The sequence below is a fragment of the Terrapene carolina genome, unplaced genomic scaffold, assembly GCF_002925995.2.
Source record: "Terrapene carolina triunguis isolate 2854851 unplaced genomic scaffold, T_m_triunguis-2.0 Scaffold62, whole genome shotgun sequence".
Classification (NCBI taxonomy): Eukaryota; Metazoa; Chordata; order Testudines; family Emydidae; genus Terrapene; species Terrapene triunguis.
In genome coordinates this window covers 62204226-62229503 of record NW_020664413.1, presented here as the reverse complement: position 1 = coordinate 62229503, position 25278 = coordinate 62204226, and the positions used below count along the sequence as shown (strand labels likewise).

Here is a 25278-nt window from a genome sequence, read left to right as displayed (position 1 = left end):
TTGGAATCTGTCGGTAACAAACAGAAACTAGTCGTTTGGTGTGCAGTCTGTCACATCTGTGCATTCAAGATTGGGAAAGATATTAGATTTGACCTGAAAACAGTTCAGATTTGAGCTCTGATCTTGACCAAGGGTTGAAGCTCATGCCAAAAGACAATTTGAAATATTATTGATATTTCCCATCTTCCACCTGATCCACCCCACAGGTCAGAAAAGATGGCAAGTAGTGCATTTCCTGGCACTTGATGTTCAGTCACACCACCTGAGCAAGGAAGTTGCACCTATTCGACTTCATTCATATTTATCTGTCTCCAAGATGGAGAACGCTGGAGAGCCATTTTACATTGCTGCCAGTAGGCAAGAGCTTAGCGGGACTCAGAAAACAATGGGCCACTTTATATGGACAACAAGAATAGCCAGAACGATAATTAGTCGATGTTTTCTTAAAATGGGTGTGATTCTCCATTGCCTGCACTGTATGTAATCATTTACTCCAGTGCAAAGTGAGTGTAGAACTGGTGTAAAAGCAGAATGGTAGCACTGTACTCACTCTGTACTGGGTTAAATGATAAGAGTTTTGGAAGGGATATAAACCTCCATGCTTCAGGGCAAAAACTGACCTCTAATAGCTGGGCATCAGGAGGAAATCTTCCTTGGGGGTGAACTATCCCATAACTGCCTACTGCAGGGTTTCTTTGCACCTTCCCCTAAAGCAGCTGATACTTGTTACTATTGTAAACAGGACACTGGCTTAGGTAGACCACAGGTCTGATCCAGTCGGAAGGGTCCTATATTCCCAAGAACAGCATATATCCCTTAGTGAATATTAATTTCTTAAGTGTATTTTAATGAATCTTGAACATAATTTGTATCAAACGCTTCTCTCTCTGTTTAATCTTTGCAAACTTCCCTAAATTAAAAGAGTTCATCTAAACTGATATCATCATTCTGCAGCTTTCAATATATTTTAATTATGCGTTTGAATGAGAGTTTATCCCACCTAGTTAATGACAAAACATCATGTTCTCAATTTAATTAGAGCCCATTAGAAAGCTTCATATTCACATCCTCTTGAATGGTAAGATTGAAACAAATGTTACAATGTAACTGAATTATTCCCCATAAATTACATTATGCAGTGTTCTATATTTAAATGGGGACGGAGCTGAAACAGAGGCTCTGGGTACTGTTTGGCAGCAGACTTCAATGCCCTGCAGAAGGCTATAGCAGGATCCTTCATATGCTTCACATGGCATGGCAGTGCCGCCTGTCCTTGCACAGGCAGCCAGGGCACTAATATGAAAGCTCCCCATGGCCCAGAGATGTTCTGATTCCAAGCTGGTGTTACGAATGCTTTCCCGGAAAGAGGCCAACGTCCACTCCTCATTCTACCATTGCAGCTCAGTGTCTGCTACATCCCAGCTCTCGCTCGCTGCTGTTTGCTTAAGATTGGTCTGTCAATAACCTTCTGCTTCAAGGAGCACTGTGTCAAGCACATCCTGAGACTTTCCAGTGCTGCCTCTCTACTACAGAGCCTTGCTGCTTCAGGATGCTGGTGGCTCAGCAGCCTGAACGTCTGAGAAAATGTTCTCTATTACTGCCAACGAGGTGCTCTCCTGTTTCCTCAAGACTCTTAACTCTGCTTCTTGTGCTGATCAAAAGCTCCATTTCATGTCATCTCTTTTCTTGTGCATCTGGGTTGTTTATTCCCTCCCTCTTCCCCCCCCCCCCCATCTGTTGTTTAATCAATGAAAAAGAATAAAGTGATCTGACAGTTCATAGAGTAGCAAATGGGCAGTTGCAACTCTGAAGAGTGTCTCATTTTGGTTTTGTCAGTGTCAACGTTTCCAAGATCAATGAGGAAAAGCCATTGACACGTCAACAATAGTTCATGGCAGGAAAAGAGCGTGGGACAAAGGATACTAATTGTAGCATGGTTGTGTTTTTCCACATCTGCATTGATCCCAACAGCTGTAGATACTTCAAGTCTTTTTTCCACAGTGTTTGCACCCTTCGTTACACAAAAGAGAAGAGGAAGCTGGAAAATAAATACAATCAATTTTGCTCACAGGACATGGGAGAGGAGGGAAGGGGAAGATTCTGAAGCTCAATACCTGCTTCTTTTCTGGTCGGGACAGAAGCCAGCCGTTCATCCTGTATCATTCAGCGTGACAAAGAGAGAACGTACTGGGTTTTGTCCCCAGCAAAAACAAAGGAGGGAAGAAAAGGTGGTGGCGAGAGACAGGAGTGCTTTTGCTGTCTGGAGGCCTTTGGAATGGCATGTAATTAAATGGGCCTGATTGTGTGTGGATTGGTGGCACCTGTGCCTGTGGGGTGTTTGGCAGCAGCAGCAAAATGGTAAGGCTGGTGTGTAATTACAGAGCACTTAGCATGCATTCAGCCCTGGTGTGTTCCTCCGCTAATTTCCACTTTCATTGTACAAGCGGCTATGGACACTGCAGAAGCTGCAGTTCAAGTACCTGCAGCTGGTGAGACAAATGAACGTGATGGCTATAAAGTTTGCTGAGGGCGGGAGCCCTGTTGAAGAAGAAAGTTAAGCTATTTCTCTCCATGCTGCCTAAAGGATGAGATCTGAATGCCGGGTTACTTCTTTGTTTCCATTATCTAGACACTCATTAAACAGAGCCTTCGTTATATCATCAGACTCCTTGTTTGCAGCTGACATGTCTCCAGTAGTCAATGGGGTCCCCTGTCCCTTTCTAATATCATCTTCTGTGTTTTTAACATTTCTAGGTGGATGGGCTCTGGGTTCTGTCTTACTGCTCTTTCCCCACTGCTGCCTTCTCTGTGATGTACAGAACTTTACATTTCAAACATTTGGTAAATTGTTTCAATCAAGAATGACAGCTTCCCACTGGGGCTCAGGCCATCAAACCTTCCCACAAAAAGCTGAGTCCTTATTTCAAAAGTCTTTACCCAAGTCAAGTCACGCCTCACTCCACAATACGCCATTTGTTTCAAATGGGGCTAGTCACAGATGAAGGTACTACTCCATGCATGTGAGAGTGGCAGAACCTGGCCCACGTGTAGTATTTGAGAATGAATTGGGTGTGATATGCTGGGGGGGTTCGGGAGTACGGTGACAGAAGCAAAATAGAGAAGGAAAGAAAGACTGCACATGGAAATTTCCAGCCATTACATTGTTAATTGCCAGAGGGAGGGAATGAGACAGAACCAGTTGCTGGCTGGATTTTTGCCACTGAAAATGTGTAGGGTATATTTGGAAAGCGCTGCTCAGTTAACTACTATAATTCATCTCATTTCACCACTGAATGGGCGAACAGTCTGTTTCTCGACGCGCGTTTTGAGCTGAATTTAAAAAAGAAAAGAAAGAAAAAAGGAAAGGCATCACCATTCTGAAAAGTGCAAAAACTTCACATGATAAGAAGCCGGAAGGATTTTGTTCACCACAAAAGTTAATATCTGAAAGAAATGCCAATGATAGGAACATAGCAGTCGCCGGACGGGATCAGACCTTAGTCCATCCAGTCCAGTGTCCTGTCTCTGACAGTGACCAACGCTAAGTGCTTTGGAAGAAGATGCACGAAACCTCACAGTAGGTCAATGTCGCATGATATGTCCCAGGTCTAATCCTAAACCCTAATAGTTAGAGATTGGCCTAAACCGTGAAGCATGAGCATTAATAATTTGTTGGTATTAACTATAACAACTCTGGAGGTTTTTGTTGTCCATTCAAGTGTCCAATGCCTCTTTGACTCCTCCTAAGGCTGGGCACTGCATGTATACGTTAAGAGAGAGCGCAGTTTGTTACCAAAATAAGCAAGAGCGAGATGGACAAAAAGAACTTAGATTATAAACTCTATGGGGCAGAGCCAATCTTTTTATTGTGTGTGTGTGGACTGTGCCTAGCACAACGGCCACTGCTCCTTGACTGGAGCCTGGAAACACTGCTGCACCAGAGACAACATATATTGCATTAGCACAATAGGATCTTGGGCCATGACTGGAGCTCCTCAAAACAAATATAAGCATCGGGGTGGGATGGCATCCAGAAAGGAAACATTGGGTGAGAGGCAAAGAGAGAGTAATTTCATCAGAATGAGCTAAGAACTGCGACACTCAGATCTCATGTTGAAAGTATTCCAGTTTAATGTTCACAATCATAATCCAAAATGTTTGAGAGCAGGGTGGCATTTTGGGAGTATGCTTTTGAAGCAATATATTAGCTTGAGAAAGAACCCTGTGATGCGCTGGTAGCGGTCTGGGATTCGTGTAATAAACCAAATTCAAAAACTAAGGACTGAACGGAATTCAGAAGCGATTCCAGCACAACCCCCCATCAAATCTGCAGACTGGAAAAGATGACACTCTGCCAGGATTAAAACAAACCAACAAAAAGCAGCTGCATGCCCAGCATTTGTTGTCGGAGAATAACAGTGAATTCTTGTGTTTTAACTTCAAAGAGCTCCTGTCACACTCAACATATTCAGCTGCTTTGTACTATGGCAGGCAACTGCAATACATCAGGTCTGATTATTATAAAGGAGAAAGTTGCAAAGATTTTGATAGTCAACAGTAGGAAACAGACAAAAACTACATGACAGTTCCATGGGGCGGGGTGTAGCACTTGCACCTGAGTGTGGCAGGGGCTGTCTAAGGAGAACACAGAAAGAACCTTCAAGGAATTATTATAAAAACACAGAGTTAACCACCGCTGTGTAGGACCATATACTTTTTCTTCTGTCTCCTCCAGCATAGTAGGGTCTGGATCTACCAATCTACCAGCTAGTGAATATTAGCTGCAAACAGGGAAGGAATAGATAATGTTTTCCAACAAACATCTTGAGGGGGAAGGCTGACTGGGAATTGTTAGTATAGAGTTACTGTGTCTCCTTTGTAAGTTACAAAGATAAAAATGTCAGATCCTAGGAAATAAATGTAAATAACCAAATATGGGCTGGACAGATGGTCTCAGCAACCAGGACTGGGATTCCTCCTTTATCCTGGTGTGAGAAGACTTGGATTTCACGCTGGTGGCGCCTCTTCTATGGTGGATTGCTGGTATTTAATTTTCTGTAGTGGAAAAGACTCTTAGCGTCCACTTTCCCAGAGTATTTGATGGCTTCAGCAAAAAGCTTTGTCACCTGGAAATATAAAGCAGAGGAGACCGATCATTTTGCAGCCTTTTCCAGGGGGCCTGATTAATAAGACCAGTTCTACATCCTGATCCTGCCCACTGCTCCATGCCAGGTAACCCCAGGGCCTATCCTGAGCAACGGACAGCCAACCCTGCAAGCCTATAAAGGCTTTTGGATCCTTTAGGAGGAAGGCTTGATATAAATGCAAGATATTATTTTCTTCTTCATCCCAGACTTTGTAGAGAAAATAGGGTTATTTCCTCCCTTTAGGGATTAAAACTCTACTATAAAAGAGCTGAACACAATTTGTTGGCAGGTCGGTTACTGAATCTTGAAGGGGGATCTTCTTTCTGGTTGGCAGTGAGTATTTTTCAGACAGGTAGCGAGTGCTCTGCTGCGTCCCATGCAGACTTGGCATCCTCATGTCTATGACGATGCAGCTTGGCATTGTGGTTGTTTTTTATTTGCTCAAATCATAGCACAGGTTTCTGCACTCCAATCCCTAGCTCCAGCCCACGTCTTTTGGGTCTGACCTTGCTCCCACTGAAGTCAACAGGAATTTGGTCACTGACTCCAATGGGAGTAGGATGGGCCCTTAATGATTGTTAGAGATAATTGCAGAGATGGTCTATGTTCTGCTGGGAAGCAACGTCCAGCTGTCTCCTATCAGAGGTAGGTTGGAATTAATAGATTTCAAACAGAAGGCCAGCGTCCCTACCTTTATCAATATCTGAAATGTAGTTCGCCAGGAACGCCAGACAGCTAACAGATGAAGCTTTGTTATCAATTAGGAAGCTGCCCCAGTAAGTATCAAATTCATTTGGACTGACATATTGCAATAGTACCGGATTTGCTTTGAGATTTTTAAAGAAGGGACAACTTCTTGTTCAGAGCTTCGACAGCTATGATAGAAAGCTGCTAGCAAGCATGTTTTACCGATGTTATAATGAGCCTGTACTGGAGAATTTGCTCTAAAGATGGAATTGAGACATCAGTGGCCCTAGGCAGTGATATAGGATCCAGCCTATGCATTTTTTTAAATTTTGTTCTGCAGCACACAGTAAAGAAAATGTATTCAGGCAACCACTTTCCTGCAATTTCAGGTACATCATCATTTGTCGAACAATAACAGGGGTCTGGAAATATTGGATCTGAAGCTCAAAATGGCCCCTGCACTTTCGACACCACCGTGACTAAGAGAAGAAAGAACGGCGAAGGAGATACCTGGAAGTTAGTGAGAAGAGCAATCCCGCTGTCAACTGCCGTCCTGCGGATCACATAATTATCATGGACGAACTTGGTGTTGCTGTTGGGGAGGTTAATCACCAGGTCTATGTTCCCATCTTTTATCAATCTGAAAAGACAATCCCAAAGACACTAAGGGATACTTTGCTTACTGAAAATCTTCAATGAATGTATGTGTGTTCAACTGAATAGCACTGGCATTTTTAATTCTCTTTAAAATGTAATTTTTATTGACTATTACATCCTGAGGAAGGATGGGCTAGTGGATAAGGCATTGCACGGGGACTCAGGAGCTCGGGGTTCACTTGCTGGATTTGCCTGTGTGACCCTGACATGGGGCTAAATTCAGCCTTCATGTAACTAGGTGCAACTCCATTAAGGGACTGATTCTGGGAACTGCTGAGTACCTGCAGTGCCCCTTCACGTTTGCAGGAGGTGCTCAGCACCTCTAAAGGTTCAGATCCCAAATGTCCTCATTTAAAACTACGACATACAGTGCTGCATATGCTAGAAGTTAATCATATATTGGTGCCTTGGTGAGGTATGAACCTCAATGAGGCGCAAGGAGCCTAGGAAAGACTTGGAGTAAAATTGCTCCAATACTATAAGAAATGGGTGCTATTAATTACACACTTCTTGATTAAACAGAGGTAAATTTCCTTCTCATAACAATTACAGGCAGATTTGAATACGTCTTTCCGCAGCAGAACAGTGACCCATAAAGCCCTGGAGTGAAACCCTGGCCCTGAAGAAGTCAATGTGAGTTCTGCCACTGACTTCAGTGGGGCCAGGATTCTCCCTCCCCTCCCACCCCTCCCCACCCCCCGCCGACTTCACTTTTGCCGAAGACTCCCATAGTCTCCACAAACTGGGCTAAGCTCTTACCTCCTGATTGCGGGGAGGTTGGAAGTGTGGCTTTCCTGGGATGGCCAGGCCACGGGAGTTGTAGGTACGCTGTTGGCATTGAGCCAGTTGGAAGTTGCTTCTGTGGCGTAAAGCTGTATTGAGAGGGAAAATATATTACTGCCTACTTCATAACACAAATGCTTGTAATGTAACCATGCATTGTACTGTCTGGGTCTGATCAAATGAAATCAATAGAAAGACTCCTATAGATTTCAGTGGGCTTTGGATTAGGCCCCATTTTGTGAGAGACCCACCCGCAGAAGCATAACTTTCCCATTGTTTATGTTATCAATGATCTTCTGACCGATGAGTGACAGTAAACAGCAGGTAATATTGTCAAAAACACGTAGGAGTCTAAGTACCATTGACTTTCAACAGGACTTAGGTTCCTAAATCACTACTGTGAATGGTGCCATATAGAAAACAGATCAATACATCTAATATTTCCATCAATACCCTGCGGCTGCCTGCCAGTTCTCTTTAAGGGCTTTCTATTAAATACGGTCTAATGTTTTACAGTCATGATGTTAATATTCTCTAGTGATGATGACCCAGAAAACAGGTTCTACATTGGACACATACTTGCCTAATTAAAAGTGAATTGAAAGACAATACAAGTTTGTACACCCTTAGATGCACATTTGTAATATATTAAAGGCCCCATACAGATTTTTCACCATAAAAGGGTTTTTTTTTTCCTTCCCCTTTTTGTGTTTAAAAATATGACTTGCTTCTTTTTCTTGGAGAACTCTGCAAGCCTCTGGAGGACCTGTAATGTGACATCACCGCTGCAGGCTGAAAATGGAGCCGCAGTTCTTCCAGCCTTGAAAGTAAAAACCCCTGGCTCTAGCAAATTAATCCTGTTTGTTCAATTTAATAATTGTACAGTGTTTTAGTTGTGGAACTCTCATTGACTTTAACAGGAGCAAGTCAGCTAAAAGTCCTTACTGTGCTTTGAAAATGTAGGTGGTATGTCTCTCTTGTTTTTCTTTGTCCTCGTCTCAACTCGGGCTATGTCTTCACTACAGGGGGGGGTCGATTTAAGATACGCAAATTCAGCTACGCGAATAGCGTAGCTGAATTCGACGTATCGCAGCCGACTTACCCCGCTGTAGGGACGGCAGCAAAATCGACCTCTGCGGCTTCCCGTTGACGGCGCTTACTCCCACCTTCGCTGGTGGAGTAAGAGCGTCGATTCGGGGATCGATTGTCACGTCCCAACGGGACGCGATAAATCGATCCCCGAGATGTCGATTTCTACCCGCCGATTCAGGCGGGTAGTGTAGACCTAGCCTCAGAGGATCTCAAGAAGTCATTCTGCTGCCCCTTGACCAGATTTCACATCAAAACCCAGCTTTAAAACCCAAAACAACGTACCTTGAAACCTTCTTCATGCAGCTGCTCTGCTACACCAAGGAATTTGGGACGGAAGGAATGCTGAAAAGGAAATGTAAAAGAGAGCATCAAAGCTATGATCTAGCACTTTCCCCTTCACTGGACATCATGGGGCTTTTTCAGAATATATTAAGAGGGAGATATATTTCTTTGTTTGGCCGTGTGTATGTGTGTGTCCATTTTTTCCCTCCTCACTAGATGGCTTTCTGTGTCATTCTCCTTTATGAAGACACTTGAGGACATGTGCCATATTGTGACATTAGAAATTAATTGCTTGGTATGAGACTGAAGCCCAAATCCCACTATCAGCCAAGATACCTCGATATGCTAACACAATACACCCCCCAGAGTGTTTAACTGCAATTATTAAATGGCCCTGCAAAATAAATGTCGGGACAACCGGACTTTTATAACATACTTTACAAGTCTCCTCCTATGGTTTTAGCTACCATTCTTTTTAAGGCTGCTCTATGACACTTGGTTTCAAAGCCAGCTACAGCAGTGCCTGGTCTCAAACCCGGGAGAACTATCAATTATATGACAATATCCAGGGAAGTCTCTGTTTGTGTGCACACTTTTCACATACACACACCACCAGCCCGCCTAAGGGATTTAGGCACCCACGTCCATTAGAAACTAAGGACGTTGGGTGTCCAGATCCCCTTGGCACCTTTGAACGTCTCTCTCATAATGCACTTGCAAACGCAGCAACCATAGAGAAGAAATGAAGACGTAACATCTTTTATACATGTGCGTTTGACTTTACGTTCATCGGGCATTTTAGGGCAACCTGGAAATAGCATTCTAGTAAGGACATATGCTGCCTCTGTACTTTGGGAGTTTAAGTAGTGCAGAGATCAAAAGCAATGTGTGACCTTTTCACTGTAAAGTCATCCTGAATCTCAGCTGTAACGTGACTCTGACCAGTAAAGAAGCAGGATTATGCAAAACACTTTCCGCACTGGAACTGCTGATGCTCTAACCCTCGCAGAGGTCATGAAGGGCAGAGTAAGAATATTTTCTAAGAAAGAAAGTGAGTCAACAAGTCCTTTGAGCTCTACAGACCCTGGCAAGAACCTCATCATAAAGTCATTTCTGCTCTGTTCACTAACTGGAGAATACAAATATACAACGTGACGTGATTGGCAGCTTCCCAGCCAGAGAACTGCTCTGCCTTCTGGTCAGAGGTGTTGGCTTTCACAACAATCTTATAAACTTCTATCAAACCTGTACTGAACACTTGTGACACATAAAACAGCCTCTCCACAAAAAGAAATTACATCTGTCAGCTTGCATCTGAGCAGCCCCAGATTTAAAAGCTTTCTGAAAGTACCTGTGTAAGAAACCATGAGTAACTAAAGAACAAGCAGATTTAGTTACTGGAAGATATTTATTGCAGGAGGGGGACGCTTATTTCTTTTCTTTAAAGGAAAAGTTTTATATCCTGTAATATCCATCTTGCACTGCTGGGACATCTGGCTAGTGGTAAAGGGCCAGATCTTCAACTGGTGTAAATCAGGGACTTCAATAGAGTTACCTCAATTTACACCAACAGCTGGCTCAGTATGCAACTACATAATCTTGATTCTGATGCTTTGATCGTGAGCTTTGCACTTAAGTCCAGTGTGGGGCAGACAGCATTTTTTGCTCCTAAAGATCTAGGATGGTAGCTATGATATAGGGTTACACTGAAACTACAGGCTCAGAGAGTTGGGATTTAAAAATAAAACACTCCTTTAATGTTCTCAGCATTTCATGGCTATCAGCACAGATGTAAGACAGATGCAGTCCATCCTATAGGCATCACTGAATAGCCCAATCAGGAAGGAAAATGAAAAGAGCTTTTCAACTATTCTTGTCTCAAATATTTAATGGCAAATATAGGATTCTAACCACCCCCATGTTCCACAAGATTCTCCATTATTAAAAAATGGAGCAGATCCTCAGCTGTTGTGAATGGGAACAGCTCCATTGAACTTCAGTGGAGCTCCACTGATTTAGACCAGCTGAAGGTCTGACCTGTAAAGTTTTGTGGAACACCAGATTACACTGTGTTCTACAACACAAATGATTATCATCTATAACCTGACTCGGCTGACAACCCATCCTGCATTTTGTTGCAAGGGAAATGAGAAGTAATGCCGCTTTGCTATTTTTAAGGTGGCTACTCCATTAGCAGCCCTTAGGAACGGACATTGTCTGGTGGCCTCTCTAAAAGGGCTGCCAGCACTAGAAAGAGATACTAGGACGTAGCAATTGGAATTTCTCAAAGATGCTGTGTGTCATTAATTACAAATCTTTGGTTCCATTGACAATGTTTGATCAAGAACTTAGCTGAGCATTTGAGCCTTTAGTGGGAACAATATATGCCAGAAGGATACAACTTTGAGGACTATTAAAGATATCCCATTTCATTCTGGTTTTGCTTCTCCATTCTATGAGGGATGTACTCTCCTCATCTCTGGATAGTTAATACAAATGAGACAAAAGAGTGAAGAAACTCAATATGCTAAGCAAGGGTCCCCTCGTCCCATTCAGGGAAGCTAACTTTGCCACCATTTTGGCTTCTTTTTTCTACCTTTTATATTCTGATGGCTCTGCAGGACCTAAAAGTCCAGCCTGGAAAGCAAATGAAGCAGTTAATCACTGAGCACTGAAATGTCCAAAAGGGAATGTTTATGTGCAACTCAGCTGGCTTAACATCCCCCGCAGATCAAATATACCACCTGTGTAATAGTGTAATGAACCAGTGATTGTCCCAGTGCCCTCTCCGGGATGGAATCAGCTGCTCAACTGAGTGCATCACAGCAGCTAAGAGAGATCATCCTGTAGGTGAAGAGCCAGGGGCCCGTGCTTTGGGAACTCTACCCTGCTATGAAGTTCTGAATGATCATGGTGTGTATCACAGAGAAGTCCTTGGTGGCTACGCATACTATTCAGTTTGTTTCTGAATCTGTATTTTCTACATGAGCATACGCTGCCACCGTGTCAGTTTGAGTTATCTGTTCTAATGTATGTGAATGAAATAAGAATAGCATTTCCTACTGTTATAAACCACCTCCACCCTCATATGGCTCATTATTTACAGAGACGGGGGTTCCTTTTTTCCTGCCTGTTCATAATGGGGTCTGCTCATGCCACTATACTTTATATATATATATATATATATATATAGCTCTCATTGTTTCAAACACACATCACTTTGCAGTTTAGTTATCTAAGAAGCACGCTATTCCGAAGCACCGGGAGAAGGCTGTATTCCCCTGATTTGTTGTTTTCTTTTCCAACTGCACAGTACTCATAGAAAAGGAAAGCACTTTGAGTGCTCTTTAAAGTTTGTTTGGGGTTTGTTTGTTTTTTCTTTTTTTGAAAGATCTTTGTCCCAAGCACCATTTGGCTCAGATTAACAGGTGCTGGTGCAGACGTCACATTAATCCTTTATATAACTCAAATCACTGCCCGCTCCCTATTTCCCCTGGAGCACTGGCACCAGGCACACAAATTTATACATCAGTGCTTTCTGGAGCTGGTGTTTCAAAATGTTAGCCCTACAATGATTAGCTGTGAAGATACCAACTGCAGGGCATGCTCTCCATGGACAAAGCCCAGGGTCTGACATTAAACTATCTCTGGATGTCAAGCAAGCACTTTAATGCATGTTTGTAGTAATTAGCAGCTGTGCTTTAAATCCATTTATCATTACGATGAGTCTAAGAAGGAGGTTGGGCTCGATGCTGTGTTCTCACTAGTGCAGTTGATTTACATGTTGCTTTGTTATCAGTCATCCCCTAGGCACCCTCTGCTGGCAGACGAACAGACTTTCCCCTACAACCCTTTCAAACTCTCCAAGGACTCACTTCTACCATTGAACCTTGGGGCCCAATTCACTTTTACTGGGATAGTGTCTGTAACAATTACCTACTGGCTGGAGAACCAGTGCTGTTTTAATTATTTTTTTATTGACTTTGTGCAACCACGTAGGATGCAAGCTTATTACAAGCACAGCAGGGGTATGGCACAGGTCCATCAATTGTTTTTATGGGACCCTAGAATTTTCCAGTCTCGGATTATGTGATTGATCATCGGTGGGACATACAAGACCTTGAGGAGATTTATGAGCATATTTGACTTCAGTATCTCCTGCAGATGGTAATTACCCCAGTGTAGAGAAACTGTACTTGGGTTTTTTTTTTTCCTGACTACCTTTTTTTATCCTGAGATGCATATTCTCATTACAGATCCAGAACTGTAAATGGACCAGGGCAAATATCTCCTTAGCTACCTCTGCAAAAGCCCTTGCACTGAAGGACTTCCCCAATGACATCATTTAAACTTGCTGCCACTTCCAGTGACTTTGGGGGAATGCTGACAGTAAGGGGTGCATCCATAGATTCAGGGCCCAAACTGGAAAAGAGCCATTAAATCCAGAAAAGGTTGATCTGAGATTCCACGAGGGGGCCCTACAGGCAGAGAGCGCTGTGGTCTACCGTGGGTTCTGAGGATATAGTCTATAGGATGGTTTGGGTTAAGAAATAAGTAGAAGTTAAGTTAGCCTACGTGTAGAGGAGTGTGGGAAAGTGATAAGTTGGAAACAGAGTGTTATGGGAAAGTAAGAGTTAGCAAGGACATAACCCAGGGTTATGTTACCTTTATGTTTTGGTTATAGCTGGTCTGAGCAAGGTTTTAAGGAGTGTTTTTGAGAACTGTGAATGTTTTTATTAAAATGCTATCTATACTAATAGTATGAGAAGGACAGTGGTGCAGACGTTAATTTAAATAATGTGTAACGTCAAGAGCCAATAAGAAGGTGGCGGACATCTAATTGTGGTAAAGGGCTGTTTAATGTTAAGTAGCATTATAATGGAGAATAAAATGAGTAGTTTTGCTAAATTGCAAGAGAGCTCCAATTAACATCCAAAGGTACCGTTAGGTTTCAGGGTGATACGGCTTACTTTACTCTGTTGTCAGTGGACTGATCACCCATTGATACATCACTTCATCTTTGCCTATGAGTATAACAGTAGCATTTGTGTAAGTGGTAACTGCATGCCTGTTCGCTTAACTGATCATTTTGCTTTTGCATGAAGTTTGGTTGTATCGTTCCAAGTGTCACCTAGTGGTCCTCTACTAAATAAAGCTTCTGTAACTAACCTAGAGGCTTGAACCTGAAAACTAAGTTGGGTTTTACTGCACCTTTATCTTTTCACAGCGTAGTATTAATTGGGAGGATTTCAACATCAAGGTTACAGGGAGCACAAAGGAGCAGGACTGGGAGCATCACAGCACTGCTTTGAATTGATCCCATTCCCGTTTCACAGTGTAGCAGGGTGGACACCTGCTCCTGCCTGGAAGGGCCTGAGATAGCCCAGGGAGCAGGCAGCGTGAAGGCTGAGCTGATCAGGGGAAGTAGCTGCAGCTGGAGCCACGCCCCAAACGGACTCAGCTGGCCTGTATAAAGAGGCTGGGAGCCAGGAGCTTTAGAGTCTTTCTCTGCCTTCAGGCAGAGAAGGGCCTGGCTGCAGGGAGCTAGACACAGGGTACCTGTAGTGGAGCAGGGCTGGGGAAAGGCTGGGGAGCTCCAGCCTGGAAAGCCCCAGGCTGCGGCCTAGTATTAGGCCAACGGGTACTGGGGGTTGCAGAGAGCAGCCCAGGGCTAGTCCAAGGCAGCAGGTCCAAACCCGCCTTGCCAGTGATGAGTGGTCTATACTGCAGTCTGCCCCAGGGAGCGGGGGCTAGTTGGTGACTGGCAGTGGCCTCGTACTGAGACAAGGTGGGGATAGTGGGTGGGGGTTCCCCAGGGAGGGGAGACCCAGATCTGTGGGGTACTGCCAGGGGGCAGCATCCCAGTAATAGGGGCACCGGGTCCTGGGAGGGACACGGGAGCCAGAAGAGGACAGGCGGACCACCGGCCTGCAGAGGGCGCTCCGGAGGCTGGATTGAGTTGATTCCCTGGAGTAACCAGCAGGAGGCGCTGCAAGGGTGAGTCCGGACCTCTACACACAGCTTCCTCCTGTAGGTGCCCGGTGCTGCATGCTTCCAGCTGGCTAATAGCAGCAGCACCATGAGGCAGAGTGCTGGCTGCGGACCCCAGCAGGCAGGAGAGGAAGTAGCCATGCATACTGATCTCCGACCCTACCAGCTAATTGGTGCCACCCTTTCACTCCTATTGGGCAGCCAAGAAAGCAGCCCTCAGCCTGAGGAGATTCCTGCCCCTCACATATACTGAACTGCAATATACTTTGCAAAAATAACACATCTTTCGTCCTAGGAGACTCTGCTACAGCTCTGTCTGGCCATGCAATCTTAGTGGAGACGGAGGGACAGAGACGGCCATTTTCTGTACAGATTATTAAGCGTGCAGGTTAGCAGAGTTCCACTTGATGGGCTTGCAGGATGCCTGCCTTATGGGCTTCTACAGCAGTGTGGCCAGGGCCAGCTCTACCATTTTTGCCGCCCCAAACAAAAAAAAAAAAAAAAAGCCACCCGGACTGTGCCGCCCCAAGAATGGACGCAATGGAATGCCGCCCCTTAGCATGTGCTGCCCCAGGCACGTGCTTCCTCCGCTGGTGCCTGGAGCCGGCCCGGAGTGTGGCTGTGATCCGACAGAAAGCTCAGGATCAGAGAGAAATGCCTGAGAGTTATGAGCACTTTGTGGGGATAGGGGGCAGATTCTGATTTCTTGTTGGGGGTGGATCTTTGGTTAGATATGATCTGGGCTTCATCCACCACAGTGAGGCAACTCAGACCCGTCTCCACCCCGGTCTCCCAATGCAGGGGTCCATGGTCTCAACTCTGCCCACAGAAATACCCCCCTACAGCTCCCATGAAAGCCAATGGACGCTACGTGAGCATAGGTGAGGGAGAAATCGGGCCCACTGTGTGGAATCCAATAAAAATCCTCCTCTAGCATGAGTACACACAGTTTTACTTCTCATTCCCGCTAAATACTCACACACCACTGTCTGTTGTGGCTGCAGAAAGACCCTCATGCAGAGAGCTTCCATTTAAAGCCAGTGAATGGAAAGTGAAGTGCCAGTTACCCTGTCTCCGTATCGTCTGCCTTTTTTTTGCTCTGATTTGCAAACTCTTGGTGCTCACCTGGATTCCAACCAGAATGCCCTTCTGTGGAAACTTAAATCCTGTAGAGAGCATTGCCTTCAGGAAGGCAGAATGGATGCTCTCCCCGAAGCAAGCAACCTGGGAGGGAAGAACAAGGCAGAGGAGTGAGAAAAAACAACAACTAAAAAACCGCTTTGCAATATTTTGTTTAAAGCGTGCTCGTTTCCCGTTTCTGTAACACCCGGCTTGACTTCTCTTGCGCCAACAGAGTAAAAAGCAGATCAGCACAGATGAATCTTACGTTTTTAATTAAGCAATAATGAAGGACTAAGCAATGCTTTACTCTCAAGCAGCACACCATGGAGCAACATAAATGGATTCTGCTCTGAGTTATTTGGACACCAAAACACAGCGTCTGGTTCACAGTATGTGAGCTTGTAACAAAATGTTTAATATGACTTAATGCTTAAATAACAGTGAATATTAGACATGCAACTGTGCGCCTGTGCATGAATGCAAAGTTTGCAGCAGGAAACAGAAGTTCTTCGAGATATGTGGTCCCTATCTGTATTCCACACATGGGTGTACATGCGTGCCTGAGTCCAGAAATTCTAATAAGCCGTCAGCAGTGTCCACTGGCCCACATATCCACAGTAGGTCTCCTCATGCTCCCGACCAAGGACATAAGAGGCAGTGAGGGTTGACGCCTCTCCAGTTCCTCTTCTTACCGCGGATTCAACAGGATCCATAGCAGAGTGGAAAAGGGCCGGTGGTGGACTACAGATAGAGACCACACGTCTCAAAGAACCTCCTTTTCCAGGTAAGCAACCTCCATTTCTTCTTTGAGAGCTGGTCCCTATGTGTATTCCACACGTGGGTGACTGACAAGCAGTGCTCAGACTGGAGGGGGGTGTGAGGAAGCCGGCAGCACAGATGATTGCCTTACTGCAGTTCCCACTGCTGCATCCGCAGCAGAGGCCTGAATTAGCGTGAATGTCTTGCAACCATGTGGCTGCTCTGCATAAGTCTAGTATTGGAACATCCTGTGGGGATGCTGGAGAGGCAGCTTGTGCCCTCATGGAGTGTGCCATGACTCCATCAGAAAGAGGCATGCCTGCTAACCTGTAGCACTCCAAGATGCACCCAGAAATCCACTGAGAGATTCTCTGAGAGGATATGGCTTGAGCTCAGGATCTTTCTGCTATGGCAAGAAAAAGTCTTGGTAATTTTCTGATAGGTTTGGTCCTTTGCAGACAAAACATCAGGGACATCCCTCTGACGTCGAGGGAATGAAGTCTTGTCTCTTCGGCAGAAGCATGGAGTTTCAGGAAAGGGACAGATAAGTGGATACTTTGGTTGACGTGGAATTCAGAAGTAACCTTGGGAAGGAACTTAGGATGGAGGCAAAGGGATACCTTTTCCCTATGAAAAACAGTATAAGGAGGAACAGAGGGTCCTGTGGCACCTTTAAAACTAACAGAAGTATTGGGAGCATAAGCTTTCGTGGGTAAGAACCTCACTTCTTCAGATGCAAGAAGAAGTGAGGTTCTTGCCCACGAAAGCTTATGCTCCCAATACTTCTGTTAGTCTTAAAGGTGCCACAGGACCCTCTGTTGCTTTTTACAGATTCAGACTAACACGGCTACCCCTCTGATACTTCTATAAGGAGGGTCTGCCATGAGGGCTCCCAACTCACTCACCCTCCCGGATGAAGTGATAGCAACTAAAAATGCAACTTTCATGGACAGATGGGACATGGAGCATGTCGTTAAGGGATTGGACGGAGGTCTGGTGAGTGTTGACAGTACAAGACTGAGGTCCTACTGAGCTATAAGTTTGATCACTGGCTGGTACCGATGATGAGTCCAGAACCATGTTCCTAGATGGAACCAAAGGATGATAGTCCTTGTGTTTTGGAGCTGGGGTCACCATTGGAACCGGTGGATCTTTCTTCTTGCATACTTTATCCTCCAGCCTGGGGGCTTTCAGTGGTACTGGTCCTTTAGGACCTGTGAGCGAGGGTTCACCCAACCTTGATGGGTTTGGGGAGGGATTGCATCTCTTGTGGACAGTCCTGAACAGGGACCTGTCCTTGTGACAATAAGAGTGCACCCTACTCTCATCAGAAGTCCTGGAGGAAGAGTCGTTTTGGGCTTAGGAGCTGCCGACTCCACTCCTAAGCAAGAGCTTAGATAGGCACTGCTCATCTATTGGGGCCGACCTACAGGGGGTCTCCCTGGCCCAGATCGGAGTGGGGCCTCACAGCCTTCTCCATAAGATGCTTCCTTGGACAAAGCTCACAAGCTTGGAGTGTTCTTGGTGGAAATGAGCGACAAATACAGCATTTTGCACAGATATGTGTCTCACCCAAGCACTAGAGGCAGTGTTGGTGATCGCGGCTCATGGAGTTCCCAGTAGAGGGAAAAACAGTAACTATACTATAAAGCTCCAACTATACTAATACAAGAGCTGTGAAGAATAAAACTATTTACAAACCTATTTACAAGTTCTATCAAGAGAGAAAGCTGGAGACATCTGTGGACACAGGGATTCTGACTCAGGCCGCGCAGTGTTAAAAAGCATCTGGAGAAGCTTTGGCCTGCACTGTCTCTTATGCTCTTGGACTGGGAGCATGAGGAGATCTACTGCACATGTGCGGGCCAACGGACACTACTTGTTAGAATTTCCAGAGTCAGGCGTATGGCACACATGTGTGCCCACATATGGACGACACATAGAGGCCAACTCTCAAAGACGAATGCATGGTTGCTTGTCACGTGGCTCTAAGCATTTATTTATGGAAAGAGTTCTGAGAATTTAAATAAATAAATAGATAATATCTTGCTCTTATATAGCGCTTTTCATCGGTAGAGCTCAAAGTGCTTTACAAAGGAAGTCAGTATCATTAAGTAACACGATGTTCCAATGAAAGCTCAAAGAGTCCATTTATTGTAGATGGTAATTTTAGGTTGTACCAAAAAACCCACAGACCATAAACAAACAGCTTGGGAAATAAATGCTACTGAAACTCCTGGATGATGGATCAATGATAGCTATTACCAAATGCTGACTTTTTAAAGGCTATCACATGGTTACTTCCTTTTCCAAGAGGAAGTCTGGTTTCTCAGATGCTGCTGTTTGGGTAGCCGTTAGACTCTTCGGTAACATAGTGACTCTTGTATAGCTCTTTGTACTGTGTGCAGTATTTTAGATCGCTAACAGGCACTATTTTCTAGGGCTGGCCGAACATTTTCAAAATATGCAATTTTGTTGAGAATTTTCATCACAATTTTGAATCTTGACAAAAAAGGGTCTATTGCTATTTCTGAGAGTTCTCACAAACATTTTATCTCTTTCTTTTAAATCATTTCTACGGGTGGTTGGAAAAGTGGGAATCATGCAAAAGACCTTCATTGAAATGTTGAGTTCAGAGAAAAAAAACAGGGCTGAAAACTTTGTCTCACTTTTTGACCAACTCTATCATTGTCCTTCCCAGTGAAACACATCACACCGTGTCACTTAGGATACCGAGACACACCCATACTTGTAGTAAGCAGAAACCTTGGGAAAATGTCAAGTACACATTACAGTTTACCAGCAAATATTGAAAAAACCAAGGGGAAAAATGCATAATCATTAGTTTACTACTTTTTCATTGAAAAATCTTGATTTTCTCCACACTTTACCCACTATTAGACTGGAAGTGGTGTAAGGTCAGTCTGGGTAATAGCCTGGTGTTATTACTGTAATAGCCTACAGCTAAAGCTCATCCTTTAAGCCTGGGGTTCTCAAACTTTGAGCACAAATGAATCAGTTTATCACACCAACATCTCGATCGCAGCTGCTTGCTCCAACTCAATTGTGCACGTTCTAAACTACATTGTAGCTTGGATGATTCCATCTCTCAGATTTGGAATATCAGTGTGTGGCTGGTCACCTAGAGATTCATCATGAAGGTATGGAGAAGGAAGAGTAGAACACCAGCCAGGCTTGTCGAGAGAAATTTGGAGCCCTGGTACATTTTGTTCACTGGGGCCTCACCCCACAGGCTGACAGTGTCCTATTTGCTTATATTTAGCTTATAATTCAGCCTTGTATTCATAAAATTTATTTGTTTCTGGAGATACTGGTACTTTATTCACACAGATGTTACAAACATTTTAGGGGGGGGCTTGAGGTTGGAGCCTGGAGTCCCATCTTACCCCCACTCTTGTTAGTCCTGGCACCAGTCTCCAAAATCAAAACCGTCAATACCGATGGCACTTTTGCTAATGGTTGGGAACTGCTACTTTAAGCAGAATACGGCCTGTGTCTTCACTAGGGCACTTGGTGGATTGAAGCCCAACACACGTCATGTGTGTGTTAAAATGTCTTTGTAGCATAACTGAGCATTTTACCAGTAGAAAGTTATTATCCTTACTTCATATGTAAGAAAGACCTTCATAACGATCATGTTTCATGGCACGTAAAAATTAATAATCTCTCCTTTATGACTAAAATATTCTCTACCTCCATCTAAAGCGCAAGAAAAGTAATTCTCACTCCTTGGCTACATTTCTGTTCTTTTCTCCCCTTCTCTCCCCACCCCCATGGAGTCAATTCCCTTCTGGAAGTAGGAAGGACACGTGTGTGTGTGTGTGGGGGGGGGGGGGTTTGTCCATTAATTACAATGAAAGCAAATCAGCTGCTGTATGGATTTCACAGGCAATATGAAGAACAGGCTAAAACCGTACCAGAGAGAAGCAGGAAACATGAGGTTATTTCAACCCTACATGTAGGCCTGATTCTTATTTATAATAAGATTCCTTTACATGACTCTGACAGTGGGCTTTGTTCCTGTTATTGCCTATGCCAGCACGTGTTCGCTGGAATGGGTTTCAGAAATTCATCAGAAAGTTGTAGTGTGTGCATAGCAAGGTTGGAAAAGACAGCCAAACCCCAACAGTCATACCTGGAGTTAATACTTCAGCTGCTACACTTTATTCACACTTGCTCTCTCTCATTTTGCTCCCTGGCACACATCTCGCTGGTTACCAGGCAACCATAAAAATATCACCACACATATTTGTTGCTAGTAAGTAACCTGTACATTCTGAGACCAAATACTCATGACCTGGAGTCTGCTGTTGCCATTCTGACGTGCATTGATTGGGATTCTGAAGGCTGTATATACGTGTCTGTCAGGAATTAGGCGATTCATAAAATGTACTGACATGCTGAGAACTTTCCAGAACCTGACAGCTCTCTTTGAGAAACACATTTCATGCTTTCATTGAATCCCTTGCTGACTGATGGAATTGAGGCACAGGTGAAGAGGGACATCCAGTGGCCAAATAAATTTCATTCTTCAAGGGAATGCCTTTGTGGGTTTTTTCTAGAGACAAGGCAGGTATCTGTGTGTTGGGGGCGGGAAAGATGTCCCAATTTTAAATATTTTTAAAGACTTTGGTTCTTTTCAATTCAGCATACAGATTCCATTGGGATACTTGCACTTATAAGATCATTAACAGTATCTGTTAAAGAAAGCTTAGTAAAAAATGTGAACGGTACCTCCCCAGTGGAAGCCATCTCACATCGGAGAATAGGGTCAGCATCTCTCAGTCGGGGCCAGGAGAACATTGGAGCCTGGCAAAAGGAAGGAAAAGAATATAAGGGAGAGGGAGTATTAAATGAATTAGCATTCAGGTGTATAGATTACGGAAGTGAGAGATATACAGGTCCAAGTTATGTACAAGCTGCATAAGTGTAAGAGAAACATTGGTCTAGGTTGATGACCAGAATGAATACTAGGCAAATGGATTTCAAGTATCCCTAGAGCCTCGGTCAGGGAATGGGATAAATGTTCATGGATTTGACCAGCAAAATGCCCCTGTGAGTAACCCGAGGCAGGATTTCTAATAAGTTGTGGTACACTGTGATTTTTAAGAGGCTATTTAACACAGACAGGCTGTTGGATGTCTGATTCCTGAAAGAGACAGATGCGCTGCTGTCTGAGACACACGAAGTGGCACTGGTCAGATATTTTTGCGACGGGGCATTCTTCTGTCAGGAAATACCGTTTCATTCAAATAAAGACTTTCCGTGGGATTGTGTCAATTTAGACTAAACTTTCCATGGAAAACTGCCTTGGTTCCTGCCAGCTCACTCAGCCACCTCCCTGGGCTCCCTGGCTCCGGGCTCCTCACCACCCAATTGGGCTCTCCTGGGCTTCCAGCTTCCCTGGCTTCACAGCAGCTTGCCTGGGTGTCCAACCTGAGCAGCCAGTTCCAGACGTTGGGCAGTCCAAAGAACCACCTGTCCAGAGAGTTGGGCAGCCCAAGCAGCTGGCTCCCTGGCAGGCAGCACTCCGGACTGCTCAGCTCCCCTGCCAGCTAGCGTCCTGGGCTGCTGAATCCTTGTTGCTCTTATAGCTGTGCTGGCTCCGCAGTGAAACACAGCAAAAATATATGTCAGTCACCCAAATCAAGAAGCTATGGCTCTGAATACGTCAGGGAGCAGATCTATTGAGAAAGAAGGTAACCTTTTTACAGCCTTTTTTTCAGAGCTTTTAAGAGCAGTTTAAGAAGCAAAATCCCATTTTCATGCAAATGTTCCTAGAAATAAAAACGTGGCAGAGGCATACGGAAAATACAGCTGTGTATAAGGAGGATCGTGTCTCTATGGAATATTTTTCAAAGTTCAAAATGTTTCAATCTATTAGCAAGTCTTTAAATTTAACAATACCAAACAAACACAGCACATCAGCAATGCAAGAGCTTCCCAGTGAAATCTCCAGGAACAAATCTGGAAGAGCTCCTGAAAGAGATGTAACCCTGGACAGTTTCATTAACAACACTGCAGGATCCATGGGATAAACTATTAAAACCCCAAATCATTAATTTCAGAAAACTTGACCACAGAAATAAAACAAAATTTGAAGCTTCTTCATGGTATGGCAGTTTGGTGGCTACTTGCCTAATCGAAGTCAGCCATCGACCTCCGTTATATTCTAGTAGGATAGCGCAGTTTGTTTTCGACATTAGATTCGTAGAAGGAGGTTGCATTCACTCCCTGTATATCTAAGCATATACAAGATATGCTCTCAATAAATGTAAAGTCTTGCTAACAGTTCTGAAACTTCTGAACTTTGAAAAATATTCTATTTAGACACATTTCTACTTATACATCCAGCAGATTGTCTGCACTTCTCTTCCACATTATACTAGAATTTTATTTCTTGACGTGTGCTGAAAATGTCTAGAGTACCTATCATTTATGTATGTGTACAGGCGTAGACTTAAGTAAGGCGAAATCTTGGCCCCATTTAAGTCAAGGAGAGTTTTGCCATTGACTTCAATGGGGCCAGGATTTCACCCATAGTGTATTAGTCATATTTTCAAATGGAGACCCCCCCCCCTTTTTTTTTTTAAACAGACAAAACTCCATTCCTAAATCCTTAGCCATGCAATTTTGGGACACTGAGAATGCAGATTTGTGCACACTCATCAGACAGCACTAGCAAGAGGTTTAAACGTGGGCGATACAATTTTGGATATTCAAATTTAGAGCCCAAGTTGAAGCTAATTTGAAAGATGGCTCATGACAGTCAAACCTCACAAATGTCTACGAGACCATTGTGTCAATGAATAACATTTTCTTTCCTTCTTCTCATACTGTATAATTCCCACCCACCTCCATTGTTGTAATAAAAGATTGAAAAGATCTATTGCATTCCCATCTCTTTTCCTGGGCACGACTGTTCCCTATTAATTTAAAGGTAGTGAAGGGATGGACTCTTAACATCAACCCTATTAACAGGAGCCCCCCCAGTGGAATTTCTCTGCTGCTTCCTTCATCCCATTGTTTTTTAAAGCCATACCTTAATGCCGACATATTCAGAAGGGATAATGGGCCGTTCCAGTGTAGGCAGGGATGACTCATCGATCTTTTCTCCAATCATCACCTTTGTGGCCACATCAATGAAGTCCACGCCAATAGTCTTGGACACAAAGGGGAAGGAGCGTGAAGCCCGCAGGTTGCACTCTATCACCTGAGGAGGTAAAGAGTAGATACTTCAGTGCCACAGATTTGTTAAGCAAAGAGATAAAGCCCCTTCTTGGAATACTAATTCACAAGCGTAAGCATGCTCTGGAGGTTTCTGGAAGCTAGTCCCCAGTGTTGCTGGGGTAGCATTCACAGTAGCTCGTGAGAAATCTCTCCAGATTCCCATCTAAGAGGCACACATGGGCATGGGAATTGTGGTTAAAGATTCTGAGTGTTGGGAGCACACTTGATATGTCTTAAAGGAGCCTGATTTTCAGAAGGCGGGTACTCGGCACTGTCCAGTTGGACACCCAAGAATGGAGGCACCCAAAATCACCAGTCACCTTTGAAAATTTGGCTTGTGTTCTCCACACTGTAGCCTTGGTTTCAAATACATCAGTGCCCAGACTAGAGCCGGGGGAAGGGAGGAACCACCATTAGCTAGTTACAAACACTAAAGCCCATTTTGCTCTTTCTACGGTCACGCACTCCTCCTTTTGTGAGTGAAGGTGTGTTCAGGTAAGCATCTGGGAAAATGGACATCTGGGCCCGTAGCTGGAATTTGTTTAGTGACAAAAGCTAGGAACAAAGATGGGCCGTGCCCATCACAGAATCTCACATGGGGTTTGAGGGTAGAGGAGGAATCAGGATACACGAGAGACAGCGAGAATGAACTGGGGCGAGAAAGGAAGAGAAAAGATGGGTGGAAAAGAGAAGGAGATCACAAGAGAAGAGGAAAGAGAACAAGGGCAGACAGGGCTGGGAAGATCCACTCCCCAGCTAGTAGTTCAACCAAATCTTGTGCAGACCAACAACACTCTAATCTAGTAAAATCTCCCATGCTATGCCACAGCTCCCAGCTGCCCTTTCAGTCACAAGCCTCCCCCTTACACACATGGCCAGTACTCACTTGACTTTCCCCATTAGTGACAGCAAGCAAAGCACCCATTAATGATGGTCACAAAAGGTCAGACATTTGCAGTACATCTGTTATTAATAGCTAGTAATACCACACTCTTTAAAGATAACCTTTTAGTGGCCCACAAACTTGTTTTGTCCCTTTCACATCCACTCATATTGTCCTTTTAGCTTTTTAGCATGCTGCCTAGAAAGATCCGGACTACCGAAAGATCAGTGGGTGTAGGATAAAGTCTAGATTGCGCTCAGTTGATAACATGAGGCATGAGTCACATTCCTATAAATCACATTTGGAAATGATCCTTTTGGGTAGGATTTGAGCACAGTCTCACACTAACATTTGCTGACAGACAGCAATTTCACAGCGCTTGCTTCACCTGCAAATTACAACATTGTGAAGGCAGATGGAGCTCTTTTCTCACACCGGACCACAGAGTGCTTTACAAAGCAGTGAATGACATATCAATGGCACAGAGATCCGTACGCCGTCAAATGAGGCAGGTGTTACGTGCACAGCCCCACCCCGTGCACTACAGCATGCTGTTGCAATCAGGGCCGGCTCCAGAGTTTTGGCCGCCCCAAGCAGCCAAAACCAAAACCAAAAAAAAAAAAA

At 44.3% G+C, this 25278-nt stretch overlaps 1 protein-coding gene across 1 annotated transcript in view; it reads right to left on the bottom strand.

Moving 5' to 3' along the window:
- Nucleotides 1-4108: 4108 nt before the first annotated feature.
- Nucleotides 4109-25278, bottom strand: part of CPS1 (carbamoyl-phosphate synthase 1) — a 119526-nt gene continuing 98356 nt past the window's right edge. Inside the window, exons 32-38 of the mRNA XM_024204905.2 lie at nt 23584-23754; nt 21276-21350; nt 15765-15863; nt 8649-8708; nt 7251-7363; nt 6345-6474; nt 4109-5126 (exon numbers count right to left, since the gene is read on the bottom strand). Coding sequence (XP_024060673.2) covers nt 5028-5126; nt 6345-6474; nt 7251-7363; nt 8649-8708; nt 15765-15863; nt 21276-21350; nt 23584-23754 — 747 coding nt within the window. The 3' untranslated portion in view covers nt 4109-5027. The remainder of the gene's footprint in view (nt 5127-6344; nt 6475-7250; nt 7364-8648; nt 8709-15764; nt 15864-21275; nt 21351-23583; nt 23755-25278) is intronic.